Below are 14,505 nucleotides of genomic sequence, written 5' to 3'. Positions count from 1 at the left end.
CATACGTGTGTGGCTGAACATCTGCCTGTCTGGCTTCCCTATGTGTCAATGGGTAATAAAGGTTATTCTTTATGATGTGTGTAAGTGGATCTGCTATGAAATGTCACTGTCACCGAGAGAACGAAGGTCAGTGGAAGGGACCCGGGGCTGAGAGGAATCAGCTTGGCGGATAATGTACGTGTATGAAAAGGTGTTATTAGGTTCTGCACGTGTAGCAGGGTGGAGGAGCGTCACAGCCACTGAGTGAATATTTCCACCCACGTGCCCTTCTGTTCTTTTTTGCTGTTGTCCTTTGTTTCTCCTCCTCACCCCCTTCGGTTTGCACAATCCTTCCTGTCCAAAATAAACTCAGTTTTAGCCACCTAGGAGGGCGCTTTAGCAGAACACCTGCGTCACTCACACAGAGTCTCCTGGCCTACTTACAGTCCTGTGCTTCGTCATGACCTTCTGCTTGTGTTCTGTGCTTGGATAAAACATAAATGCACATTCACCATTATAAGTATATGCATTTTTACACAATTGAGAATCCTTTTCAGATTTTACTTTAGGACTCCAACAAACCCAAATGCTACGCAAAAAACGCATTCCAGCTGTTGTTCTTGTAATCCTTATGCTTCAGCGTTCCCTCTTTTTGCTCCCGTTCCCTTCACCCTTCCTCTAATCCTTGGACAAGGTGAAAATCGTTTCTGGAATGCATGCGTTTATATGATCTATGCTCAGAGTGGGCTTCTGTGGTCTGAGTACGGTCAGCCTCCATTCAGTAAAGGCAGCAAATTTGCATTATCCCATTTGACTGAAATCTAAATAGATTTCTGACCGTTTCTGATTAAAACGAAAGTCTGTTTTGCTTGAGGCACTGAAACCTCGTATAACACAACATTTAAAAAATTACTGCAATTCTTGTGGATTTCCCCTGCCAGTAAATCCTCCACGCAGGCAAAAATACAGAGGATATTTTCATATTTTCGCTCGTGACTGCTGGGCACAAAGCACACTCTTAATTAATAAGTGTGTAGTCTGTGTTTTCCTCTCACCTAAAACCAAGCAGGTGCTTTTATTTAAAATCAACATCTTACCTCAAAGGCATGCAGTAAAAACAGAAAGGTACCCATTGCAAGCTACGTAAGTTCTCAACTGACTGCCACTAAGGTTGCAGCAGTTGGCAATTAAGTGCCTCGGTGAACACCGCCTTGCCAGAATTTGCTGAGATATGACTATTTCATGTTCTCATTTCAAGCGAACCCGAAGGCCGAAGCTGGTGTAATTTTGGTCCCGAGCCCACTTATCTGGTGTTTGCGTGTGTCTGTCTGTATCACTTACAAAGGAGAAGTCTGGCGCGTTTTGGCACAGCAGTCGGGGGAAGACAGCCTGTCTCTGGACGCGCTCCTCGTCCTCAAACACGTTGCCATACATAAAACCGTTCAGCATAGTGGAGTGGGCATGAACATCAATGTAGAACTCCAAACTGACTCTCTGATGGAGGAAAAGAGAAAGAGAACAGAGGGACAGGGAAACAGACAGATGATAAAAAACATCAGGTTAGCCAGGATACTTTTCTGTCAGCGAGCAACACTCCACATCAGAGATTCTCCACTGGGAGTAAGGAAAGTCCTCTCTCGGCTCTGGGGATACTTCGCCGCAGAGAGGCTTTCACCCATGGGATGACAACAAAACCCTCCAGACACCGAAAATACGCTCATACCTGAAAGGAGCCAACCACCCACACATAACTTCCATCAGGGTGTCCTTCTGAAGGGCACGGTTTCAGTACGTACATGGTCGGGTGAGCCAAGAGCAATATCGTGAAAATACACAAACACGCTCAGGTGGACGTCGCAGATTCATCACGTAGACCCAACGTATTTATCAGGTTAATACCGACTTCATATTGAGAGTGTAATGTCTTTTCTCTCTAGTACACTCTGTGTAAAATGGATTTGATAAGATCTGTTTCTCCAGCTTGACTCTGTTATCACTCAGTCTACACACACACACACACACACACACACACACACACACACACAGAGTTCGAGAGAGAGACTTTTATCTTATGATACAAATAAATGGCATATTTTCTGACCTCCAGCTACAACCCTTGCTATAACATGACAAGATGCAGGACCATCATAATACATGAGTATTACTCCAGATGCCTTCTCCCACAAAGTACTGGCCAAACACCGACACTACCTACCAGCTGTGAGAATCACAACCTTCCAGTTTGAAAGATTTAACATTATTGTGTGCAACGTCACAAGATTTGATTTTTTTTTTGAGTCAACAATCAGAGTGCAGATCAGAACAGCCAATTTAAAGAAGTGCAGTCACACTAATTCAAATGGCGTTTAATTAAAACACGTGACAACATGAAGTTCACACAGAAAAATAATTGAGTGTGACACAAAGAATAAATTCACTCTATTTCTGAAAGCGCTGCTAATGGGTGTTATTGTCTCATAATATAAAACCTACAAACTGAGAACAATAGTTAGATGGCTCCTGGAAACATTAAAGTATATAATTATTGTAAAAGTATTCTATTTTTTCTTCTTTCCACATTCAAACCTTTGTTTTCTACAGCTGTGATTGACTTGCAGATTTTCTTTCTTCTGCCATTTCAAGTTATTAACACACACTAGTACACACTAATTGCCAAAGCAGCATTCAAAATGTGGATGGTAGTATTTATAGTATTATCTGGCAGTAGCTGTTTATCTGGTTTTTGCATTTCTCTCAATAAATGACAACATGCTGCATAATTTAACTATATATAATTCAAAATAAACACAGACCTGCTTTTATCTCACACTGAGATTATAATTCCTGCACTGGAATCCTAAACCCAAACAAGGTGTGGTGAGAGGACTGGCAAATATGACCTCACTTGGCTAAAACCTTCTCACTTCAGCAATCTTACACTGGTTCTGACAAGGGCAAGCACACAAGCCCTCACCCCCCCCCCCCACACACACACACACACCTCCAGACCCTTAACTCCAGAGCAACACCCGCCAGCGCCATCCCTCCTCTCTGCCTCCTCTATCTTATCACATTGTTCCCCTTTTCCTATTTTTATCCTTTCATTCTGCTTCTTTTCCTTCTTTATCTCTTTCCCTCCCTCCTTCCCACTCGGCTCATTAACGATTCCCTACCACACCTTGTTCCCTGTGGGTCGTAAAGACGAGGAGGAGGGATGGAAGAATGAGAGGATGGAAACGGAGAGAAGAGGGTATGGAGTGAATGAGGGTTGGAAGAAGGGAAGGATAGAGGGAGGAAAACCCAAAAGGAGAAGGGAACAGCAAAGATGGACAAAAGGCAGAGAAGGAAAACGCTGCGCATGGCTGTGCGTATGTGTGAGTGTGCGAAGAGACAGTCGGGCAGCGGTGGGAAAACAGAAAAGCACAGAGATGGGGGTGGAAAGAGAGAGAAAAGGAGAGAATAAGTATATAAAGATGAACAGAGAGAGGGCGAAAATGAGAGAAAGACAGAAAGAGATAGAGAGAGACATAGAGATGTGTGTAGCTAGATTGGCAGGAGAGAGAGAGAGAGAGAGAGAGGGAAGCAGTGCTTGGGCGGCCCAAGCGACGCAGTGTGCCTGTGTTTGAAATTCCGCTCACAGCCAAAGCAATTTCCTGGCGGTGGCTGTGCTGTCAGCTGCTTGGCTGGCTGGCGGTGAAATATGGTGGCTGGGAGTCGGCCGCTAGCAGCCCCCGACAACCTGATGGATGGAGCCCCAGAGGAGAGGAACAGCAGCAGGAGAGGGTAGGGTTGGGTGGGGTAGGGGGAGCGTGGGGAGAGGAAGGGAGAAACAAGAGAAAAACAAAACAAAACAAACAAAAAAAAGAGCAAGAGGGAACAAAGGTAAATGCAGCCAACTGAGCAGCGGTGGTGGTGGTGGGAGGGAGGCGGAGGGAGACGTGTATTAAGTATATGTACATGCATATGTATGTTTAAAGTAAAATAAAGAGTAAAAATAAAAGAGGTTAAAGAATTCAAAAGCAAATCAGGAGGAAGATGGAGAAAGTACTGAAAGGGAGAGAGCAGGAAAGAAAGCCAGGCAAAGCCGGGGAAACCAGCCTAAGAATCTCCTGGCTCTCCCCATATGTGGAGGGGGAGGAGTGAGAGGAATAAAAGGAGGAGGAGGTAGAAACGGCTAGATTGGAGGAGGGCGGGCAAGCAGGTAAATGGTAGATTGGGTGCAGATTAGAGGTTAAACGGGTGTTACATGTTTGTGTGGAATCACAGTGAATCTAAGGTGTGTACACTTTAATCAAATGTATGTGGAAACGCAAAAACAATTATAAATAACACTCTGAACAGCCTGCCAGCTGACTCTAGGCAACGTCTCTGGAGGCCAGAAGACAAAATATTATCTTATCAACTAAGAATTCATCTTAAATGTTGTTGGGTTATTGCTATCCTGCCTCTTCCCCAAACACACACGTTAGCTTATCTGATGACAGCCGGCTGTATATACATCGACGTCGGTGTGGATAGATGTCTGTTTCTGTGTGTTAACCTTGCGATGAATTGGCTCACTCTAGCTGCGATGGCTCCTTTCTCCCCATGACCTCAACAACAAATGCAAATGCATGTAGGGATTATTAATCTGCAGCAACATAATTTTGGAGTAAAAAACAAACCATACCTATGACTGCCTTTTCTAGATTCCTCTTGCCAATTTATTCTGGAGACTGAAAGCGAGCCCACAGACTCGTGGAAGAAAAAACTGAGCTTCAGGAAAACTGTAAAGAGAGCAGCTGAGTTACCTGACTCACATATTCATGTTCACCAAGTGAGACAACCAGATAATCCTGATTAATCTATAAGCGCTATAAAGCTGTGTAATAACTCTTCATTCTATGACAGGTGAACACACCTGTCAGGCATATGATCCCACACATATTTTTGTATTATACCTTCATGCAGCTGTTTTCCTTAGATTTATAGTGTACATATTATTCTCCCCAAAAGGGAGTGAAGCTGTAATCGGTTCTGTTTGTCTGTCTTTCTGTTTGTTAGCAGGGGGAGTTAGTTCTCTTGTCTATCGATCTATCACCTTCAGTTCTATCATTTCAATGCTCTGATCTAAACCCACATGGCTGCCACATGCTACAAAGGTCTCCTTCACACTATATTGTGAAGGACACTAAAAAAGAGGCAGTAACAGCCATGGCACCCCCACAATGTCATGTCCATGCTTAATACAATGTTCAGCTAATGCCCTGCCAATCAAACTGAGACGGTTCTGAAGGCCCCACCAGTGTGATTGATGCTTCAATTAACAACCCGCTCTGACCTCCAAAATTGTTCATTTGAAATTGTAATTAAGCAATTAGGGGCAATTAAGAAACAGAGACTGTTGAAAGAAAGTCAGGAGACAATTTGAGAGTGCGAGAGAGAGAAACAGAGTGAGCGAGTGTCCAAATGAAACCTCTCAGAGAGAAACAAAAGCCGCAGAAACTCCAGGGAACTCTCAACTTGCGGTGAATTTGCAGTGGCGGCAAACAGTTTAGTGTAAAACCTAGAAGGTCAAATGAATGAATTTTGTCAGACAAGTACTTATCTGCTGCATATTAATTAGAGCAGGGTGCGGGGGTGCGATGAGGGCCGTAAATGCTGGGCTTATCTTTACACGGAAAAGAAAAAGGAGCTGATTGAAGCAGGATTACAAGCTCCTGAATAAAGCTCTTGGCATCAGCAGCGTACCTTTTGGGGAGAAGGGGAACTGCTGCTTGTTCAGGAGAAAAAAAGTCAAGTCTACTAGTATAATGCATTTTATCCAACATTAAGTATCCAGTATAACACCTGTGGGAGGACTGTTGTGCATTTTTCCGTCTGCAATATGGCAGCATATGAAGCACTGGCAGTTACAAAGAAAGGGACGTTGCTAGCCCCTTTGACAGGTTCACAGCTGATTCATTCAAAAACAATGAAGGAACTTTAAACGTGAGCTCAGGGGCGGAAAAATAAAGCTAAAGAAGAGACCTGAGTCTGGCTCCAGCAGAAGCCACTCCTCTTGTTAAACTATACAGCACAAGTAAGCATGATACAAGCAACTGGAGATAAAGTATCTGAATTTCAGGAGCAGGACCACGCCTCCAAACACGCTCCTCCCGGTTCTCATCTATATATGTTCCTCCAGTTCTACAAGCTGTTCGTTCTCGTTTCCTCTCTCCCATTTTCAATTCTTTAACGTCTTCACATCTATTTAGTACATGGGGATCTGCCAGGCCCGGGAGCCGCCGCCAGTCCCCTTCGAGGCCTCCCCCAAACCACAATTCAATTCATGCCCAAGCCATTCGCCTTTACCTACTAAAACTCTGTCAAGCCTCAAATGACGACGTGGGCCCAGCGAGTGAAATAAATATCTTAAATAAAATGGTGCAAAAAATGATTTTGTTCTAGCCAAACCGGTTAGCAAGTTGCTAGTAGTTGTCGCTGTGAGAAATTGGTCACAAACGAGTATGCAGCACAGCACTGAAAACCTCGTTCAGATTGTCCTTGTTGAGAAGAGATTGCCGAGTTGCCTGTAGTTTGGATGGAAGATGCTAACTGCTCACTGAGCAGAAACAGAGATGATTCGCCTTCAAAGTAAAAACTGAGTCTTAGCGCTGCAACCAGCTTTTTTCAAAAGCCACAGCTCAGTTTGAAGGCAACCCATCTCTGCTTCTGACTTGTGCGGCATTTTCACCACCACTTTTAAGGAAGTTTGCAAGTGTTGACAAGTCAGCATCCTCCATGCAGGCTACAGACGACCACTGTAATCTGCTGGCAACCAAAGGAATCACAAGGAGATCTGTCACGCAGCATCTTCTTTGCCACCAATTTCACTCAATGACAGCCAGCAGCCTCCAGCAACCTTTCCTCAAACGGTCTGAGAATACACATTTTTTCTGGAGGTTGCTAGGGGTCAACAACCAATCTCTAGGCCTCTGTGACTGAAGCCTAATTTCCATCTTCTGAGATTTTAACAAACGGCAGATTTATCAGGAGCTTGGATACTTTGATTGTTGGATTTTGACCAGACTGCTAACTTTCTGCTAGGTGTCATCTGGAAACATTGAAACGGACCTCTTGGCTGCATCTGTTATGTAAAATGGGAGTCCACAAACCAATGAGAGATGTTTAAAAAAAACACTATAGGAAACCATCACCAGCAGTCTCTGTTTGTGGTGTCTTGCATACTACTTTAAAATGTAGAGGCCTCCTGTGCTTACTTATATCTTGATACGTCCACCCATCCATTCTTTTCCGCTTATCCAAGCGAGGGAAGTCTGGAAAGGTGGTCAGTCTGCCACAGGGCTAACACAGACAACCATTCTGACCTATGGGCGATGTCGAATCATAAGTTAACCTAACCCCACAAACTACATGTCTTTCGACTGTGAACGAGAGAGAAACCACGCAGACACGGGCTCAGCTAGATGCTGGATTCCAACACAGGACCTTATCGAATAAACCAGTTTACTTGATAGGTCTTTCTGGAAAATGGTCATTTCCAAACCCAAGTCAGGACGCAAAATCAATTCCTAACAGCATATTTTTTATGAAGAAGGCACCGTTCTATTATGAAACCAAGTTAGCGCCAAATATTCTTGCTGGGGAAAGTTTCCCGCATGAAAGGATTCAACATAATGACACTTAAACAGTGTAAAAGTCTAACCCTTATTTCATTAGTTAGAGGAGCTGATTCAGGTCACAGGGGCACATGGTTAGTGACCCACTAATGATGTAGAAGTGACAGAACATGGCAGATGGCATGACCTGCTTCATGGATGAGAGTAAATGACACAAAACTCTGCCACCGTCTGTCTCCATCTATCTGATTTTCTCCTCTCTCCCTCGCCCTCTCAGTCTGCATCATGCTCTCAAATTGATGGTGGTATTTGTCTGTTTATGAACACAGAGGTGACTTGTAATCAGGCTGAACGGGCACAGGCAGCTCTCTGCTTCAGCCCTTTTAGTGCCACATAAGCTGTCACATCTGTTGGGAGGGCTTGCCAGGAAAGCACAGGAAGGGGAAGCGAAGGAGCGTAATAGGTACAGAGAGGAAAATGTGATAAGAAAAGAGAGTAGAGAAGAGCAAGAGGGGAGCCGCTGAAAGAATAATCTGAAATATTATGTTAAAAATTAAGATAAGGTAAAATCCTTTGAACTAAGTTGCGAAAAATCACATAAAAATTGCCAGAGTATGAGAGCTTCATCTGTATCTTCCTGTGAAAAGCAGACAATTCAGCTTCCAACGGAGGGAGAATAAAGAGTGGGATGTTAGAGGAATAGAAACGACGCAGGGATGATGGGGAAAAATTGGCCATAAATCTCAGAAATGGATCAGAAATGGTTGGCTGACACCAGAGGACGTTTTAACGCACACAGAGAGAGGGGAGGGAGAAGACAGAGAGGCGAAGAGAAAGACAAATAGATGTGCAAACCGCACACACAGGTCTCTAACTTCACACATAAGGCGATTCTGACCGTTGAACAAAAGAGACAGACGTGGAAAGAGAGAGTGTGGAGCAGTCAGTGTAGAAGGAGGGCATTAGGGAGGATTTCAAGGTGCAAAATCAATCTGGGTGCTGTGACAGGACCTAATACGTTTGTTTCGGGGAGAAAATTAATTTTCTAATATTAAAAAGGTCAAAAATAAGCCAAAGCAACAATGACCTCTTTGTCATCCTTAACAAATTATCCAAAATGGCAACATCAGATTGGTGGGCTACATCGGCCAGTGATGAATGCTTCTGGTAATCAGCCAATCAAAAAGAATTCTTCTTCTGCTTTTGATAAATGAGCTGGAAAAGCAACGCTTTAGGGAGGAGATGGGTCCATTTGTTTCTTTGGTCTCTTCTCTTTTTTCCCCCCTCCCTCTCCATTTCTCTATTTTCAAAACAAACAACAGGGTAGCTTGGGAACAGATTATAGCTCCTTGCATCACTGACTCTTTCAGCCATTTTCCCTGCTGACCAATGTTCAGCTGCTGATGGTAAATGATGGAATTTTCTGAAACAGTCTGAGCAAATATGCTTTGAGATGGATGGAGGGAAAGTTTACAAGCAGCTTATAAGCAAATGCTTAGGTGTCATTCGCACAGGGGCTTTACTCGATTACATTTACTACGTCAAAAAAACAAAACACACACACAGATGCATATGAGCAATTACGACTGGAAGCAGTGATGTATCACCAGCTCATCATCTGCTCCTGTGGCTTAAATAGGAACAAACCCTTACACTATTACAAGAATACAACATGAGCATCTTAATGTGGTCCTACACATTCTGCACCCACGAGTATGCGAGGGTTTGCTTGTGTTTGAGCGATGCAAATTTTATCACCAAAGGGTGAACCTGAGGCTCCTAGCACCCCACTACACTACAGTCCACCTATGTACGCACGTTTACAGCTGATGCCAAGTGAACTTTGAAAAAATAAAAATAAAACAGGCAAGTGATCTCCATGTCTAAGTAGGGACCTCTTTCCTGCTACCTTATAAATACTAACCAAACAAACTCCTAAAACAAATGGGAGTCTTTGACTGATTAATTGGTAACAATATTCCCTGTGCTACAATAAAGGGCACTTCCCAAAGACACCGCGAGCACACGAAAGATCCACACTGTCCCCACTGCACTGTGTGAAACTCCATCATTATGCCCAGCGAGACAGTTTGAAATGAGCAAAGCAGCATAAATAAGAGCACAACGGTGATGACAGTGAAGGACGACGTGCACTTTTTGGAGTGATTATGATCGACGTTTATTGTTGGCTTAAATTTACTGATGTGAGGTTTGAGTTTTACCCCAGTAACAACCAGTCAGGTACATCCAGCTTGTGAGACCTCATCCCTTTGATTTTACTTCAGGAATCTGGTGAGAGTTATTTTGATTCAATCATGTAAAGTGCACCAAAGAAGTGCAGGTGTCTGATTCTCAGTGTGATCAGTAGTGACATTTAAAATCTCAGGCAGTAATTTAAATCAATACTGAACTAAAAAAAACCCAACAACAACCAAACAAAAAAAAAAAAAAAAAAAACTGAGCAAAGCCTTTGAGAACCTTTGGGCAGAAAGCTAAACTATCTTATTACAATCCGCTACACTGGATAGAGAGACAGGTTTCTAATTAATCACCTGTCAACAAATTAACTGAAAATAATGTGTCACATTTTGATTGCCAATGTGTGAATAGATTGTAGCGTAACCTCGAAAAAATGAGATCCTTCCCAGGTTTGTTGACAACAACAGCCAGTGGAGTGATTTCTGTGTTAAAGACTCAGATGGTGTTGTTTGAATCCTTTCCGAGTGCCTTGCCTCAGTGCCTCAGTGCCTCAGTGTGCAAAGCTAGCTTCTAATATCAACAAGTGACTGGCTCCTTACAGAAAAGTTACATTTTATCTACTTAAGCCGATTGAGCACGCAAATAGCGCTGGAAAAATACCTCAAATCTTGAATATAGTTCACACTGTTACACTGTTTAATATAATAAACAGAGTAACATTAGTTACAGGGTCGAGATGTTGCCTACATTTGTTGGTCACAAATGGCTCAGTCACACTAGAGCAAAAATTAGACGGCAACCTCCTTGAAACAACGAAAAATCAGTGGTTGCTAATCCCTGCTGCAAATAGCTGCAGTAAACAACCGGTCGCCCAGAGGTTGACTGTGCAACACCCTTAACATGGAGGCAACCACATTCACTCGTAATGCGATTGCACAAGTCGCCTGGTGGAACCTGTCTCCAAATAACTGTGGTCTAACTGGGACTGTCTGCAGTCACTCTCAGACAGATTAGTGAAGGGCTTCAAATAATAACCATCTCGTTTATAACAGCTAATTTGAGTCAGTCTTCTGTAATGTGTGTTTTTGCAATAGGGAAGTCAGCTCTCCTTATATTCCTATATGAAACTGAGGTTGGTGAGTATGCATGTCATTTTGCAGCTAAATTGCCATCCTGCAGCAACTCTGTCTGTATTTTGGGAAAATATTTCTGTTCTTGACAAAAGTTAATCACTGGGTTATTGCAAAAAAATGCATGAAATTTTCAACTTGATCCCATTTAATTGCAAAGTGATAGCAGACTCCATCCCCAAATGGTCGTGGACGCCCCTCCCTGAGCCTGATTCTGCCGGAGGTTTCTTCCTGTTAAAAGGGAGTTTTTCCTTCCCACTGTCGCCAAAGTGCTTGCTCATAAGGAGTCATATGATTGTTGGGTTTTTCTCTGTATTTATTATTGTGGGGTCTACCTTACAATATAAACCGCCTTGAGGCGACTGTTGTTGTGATTTGGCGCTGTATAAATAAAACTGAATGAATTGAATCTTTTACTGCATGCTACTGTAATTGTCTTTGAAGATAATAACTAACTGCGAGCGATCGCAGACCTGGTCTCCGTCTTCCACAGCTTTGAATTGTGTTGGTGCTGCCGTCTCCAAACACTGTTTTCTGTGACTAGAGCATAGTAAAAATGGTGTCAGTAAACACACATCTCCTGGAGGTCACACAGAAAAAATGGGCTGACGACCCTTAGTTCTTTTTTAAATGCTGAGGAAGTACAAACTGGGGTAAACAGTGTATTTGTTTATGCTTGATGAATAGATTATTTTAAAATGAAACATTCACTGCTTCGCTATATCTGCAAACACCTGTAGACTTTGATTTAGTTTCCTCTACAGGAGGAATATTTAATCATCATTTTTATGCGGGCACTATTTCTTTGGGTGCAATTAATTTATTTCCTTCCCACTAAACTGTTGCTGTTCAGTTTTTCTGCATTTATAGATCAATAAAAACAGTTACCAGAAACTGTGAGCTGGTTGATGGGACCTACGTCACTGATTTTCAAAACATCAGTTCTTGTTTAGGTCAGATTTTGCATAAACACGGGTGCACTCCGAGCAGTGTTGAATTTCTCCATAAATATTAGTCAAATAAAGTTTTCAGCCATCAGTGGTAATGCAGTGTAGATTGCTTCTGCTACAAGCTTTGATTTTAAATGGCACTTGTCTGGAAACCTCCTGCCAGTTATTGAAGTCATTGCCTGAACAGAACAAGGAAGCTATTTTACCAACAGAAAGCGAGTGTTGCTGCATTCACAATGACTGGGAATCACTTTGGAGTGACTAAGGTATCCGTCTCAAGAACGGTGGATAGAGTTTGAAGCTGAATGCTGGTAGGCTCCTTTGTGCAAAAGAGGGCAGTGTGACTTTGAATTATAATGCCTTAAGCATAGAAATGTGGGTGTTTAAAGAAGTAAAGAAGTCGTGGTGACACAGCCTTGGGGTCAGATTTGTCTGTAATGGCTCACAGCAACTTCAACCTGAGATGAGACAGAACTGTCAACTTGTTTCACGACATTTCGTTCTTCCATCGTGACATTTATTGGCTAATCGTTACTTTTCATGTCATGATGCTGATTTAAAAGTATAAACTGTTTATGATCAACTACGCCCTAAAGTGCTGACTTATTGCCGCTAGCATATCTGGATTTGATTTTGAAATCCAGATTTGAGACACATATTGGACTTTTGAATATAAGATTTGAAGAGGTCAACAAATTATCTACATGATGTTAGAGCTGTATTAGCAAATCACCCAAATTAGACAAAATGCAAACAGAGATGTACACAGAAAAAAAACCCAACCAAAAAACAATTCGACTTAAATGTATCTGCTGTCATTTCAAAAGAAAAAAAAGAGAAAAAAAAGTCTGTCTAAAAAAACCTTACAGAATTTTGTTCTGTAAGTTCTGTATAATATTTTGGTATAGAGCGGTGTTCACGGCCGACTCTATGTCTTTAACATGCCTGGGTCCACCACTCCTCCACCGCCGTGCTTGACAGCTGGTATTAGGTGTCCGTGCTGACATGCTGTGTTTGCTTTTTGCTTTTCATCGCTGTGCATTACCTCCAAATATCTACAGTTTGGTCTGGTCCATACAAATATTGCTCCAGAGTTCTTGTGATTTGTTCAGATGCAACTTTGTAAAGCTAAGCTGTTTGTTTGTTTTGTTTTTTTTAAAGAGCTTTTTCCTGGCAACCTTTCTAAACATTAAACCTTAACATTTAACATGCTAACTGAAGCCTGAAGCCTGTGGAGTCTGATATAGCTTTGCTGTGATGTCTAGTCCTGCACTGTTTGACTTTTAGTCTCCACTTTACGGTAACATACTGGCGTCACTGTTGCCAGCGTCATACCGTGACGCCGTGTTACGGTAGCTTACCGTTCTGCAGGATGATACCGTTTTTTGCTGTTGTGGTATAATACTCTTGGACAAATTATGGTAACGCACCGTAGCTTTTTTTTACGTTTTTTTTTTTACGTTATGTCGTTATGTCGTAAATTACGTCAACAAAGTAACATCATACTGTGATTAAGAAATTGGTATACTACCGTTTATTCACGGTATGCCACTGTAAGCCCGCTGCAAGGTAATAAACTGCAATATATTTACCAGTAACTTACCGTTATCACGCATCGTACCAAAAATATTCATCTCTGCTAGAGGATACCGTGTTCCTACAGGCGGTCATTTACTGTTTAACACGTCGTAATTTACCGTAATTTCAGGAAACAGTAACATACTGTAAGAGACTGAGGGTTCCAAAAAAATTGTACTGTATAAAAAAATGTAGCATTTATTTATTTATATATATTTTTATATAAAAACATATATATACACACTATTGATCGATAGATAGATAGATAGATAGATATAATTCATGTGCTTTACACCACTTTTTATTTCTGTTCTGATTTTCCTCTGCTGAAATACACATTTCCAAAATCAAGAACTGAAAAGAACTGAAAACATATTTTGATTGAGGAAGCATTTGTTTTTACTAAACCATTTAACCCATGTATTTCCTCAGATGGTTGTACAAACAATAACGATATTATGTCATATTCATATCATAAAGGCCAACATATGCTCAAGTGATGAGTTTTCTTAGTTATATTTTGTAGGGTCTTAAACCTACACTGTGAAGTGCCTTGGCATTCATTTTGTTGGCACCATACAAATAAACTGAATTGAAATGAATAGAATATCAAGCCCCAAACTTCTGCCTTTATATACACTTTGTCCAAAATACTGGCTCACACTACCAAATCAATGCACAAAGCAGGGTCCACATGGACATGGATGAGCATGTGTGGTGTGAAGGAACTTGACTGACCTGCACTGAACCCTGACCTTGCTTTGTGGACTGAGTTCATTGATTTGTAGGGTGAGCCAATACATGTGACAACTAAAGTGTAAGTAGCTGAAATAATTTTTAACAAACGGGTAAAAGAAGGGAAAAAAATCAAAACTGTTGCACTTAAAAAAAACTATTGGACAGAGACAGCGTCTTGTAAGATGGTGAGAGAGCTTGTCTCCATTGTTGTTCACCTCGTGTAAATGTCCAGAAAGCATGGGCCATGGATCATCTGTGGAGACACAGGTAACAACACATTGTTCACTTAAATTATACAAGAAATTCACTAAAAATGGCAACAGCAGTTAC

The 14,505-nt window shown here is 41.9% G+C and overlaps 1 protein-coding gene across 1 annotated transcript in view; it reads right to left on the bottom strand.

The window, feature by feature from the left end:
* agbl4 (AGBL carboxypeptidase 4) overlaps positions 1-14,505 on the bottom strand; it is a 331,146-nt gene that overhangs the window by 16,125 nt on the left and 300,516 nt on the right. Inside the window, exon 10 of the mRNA XM_025902946.1 lies at positions 1,321-1,473. Coding sequence (XP_025758731.1) covers positions 1,321-1,473 — 153 coding nt within the window. The remainder of the gene's footprint in view (positions 1-1,320; positions 1,474-14,505) is intronic.

The sequence above is a fragment of the Oreochromis niloticus genome, linkage group LG23 (assembly GCF_001858045.2).
Source record: "Oreochromis niloticus isolate F11D_XX linkage group LG23, O_niloticus_UMD_NMBU, whole genome shotgun sequence".
NCBI lineage: Eukaryota > Metazoa > Chordata > Actinopteri > Cichliformes > Cichlidae > Oreochromis > Oreochromis niloticus.
Note: the sequence above shows the minus strand (reverse complement) of the source record. Positions and strands in the feature narration are given on the sequence as shown.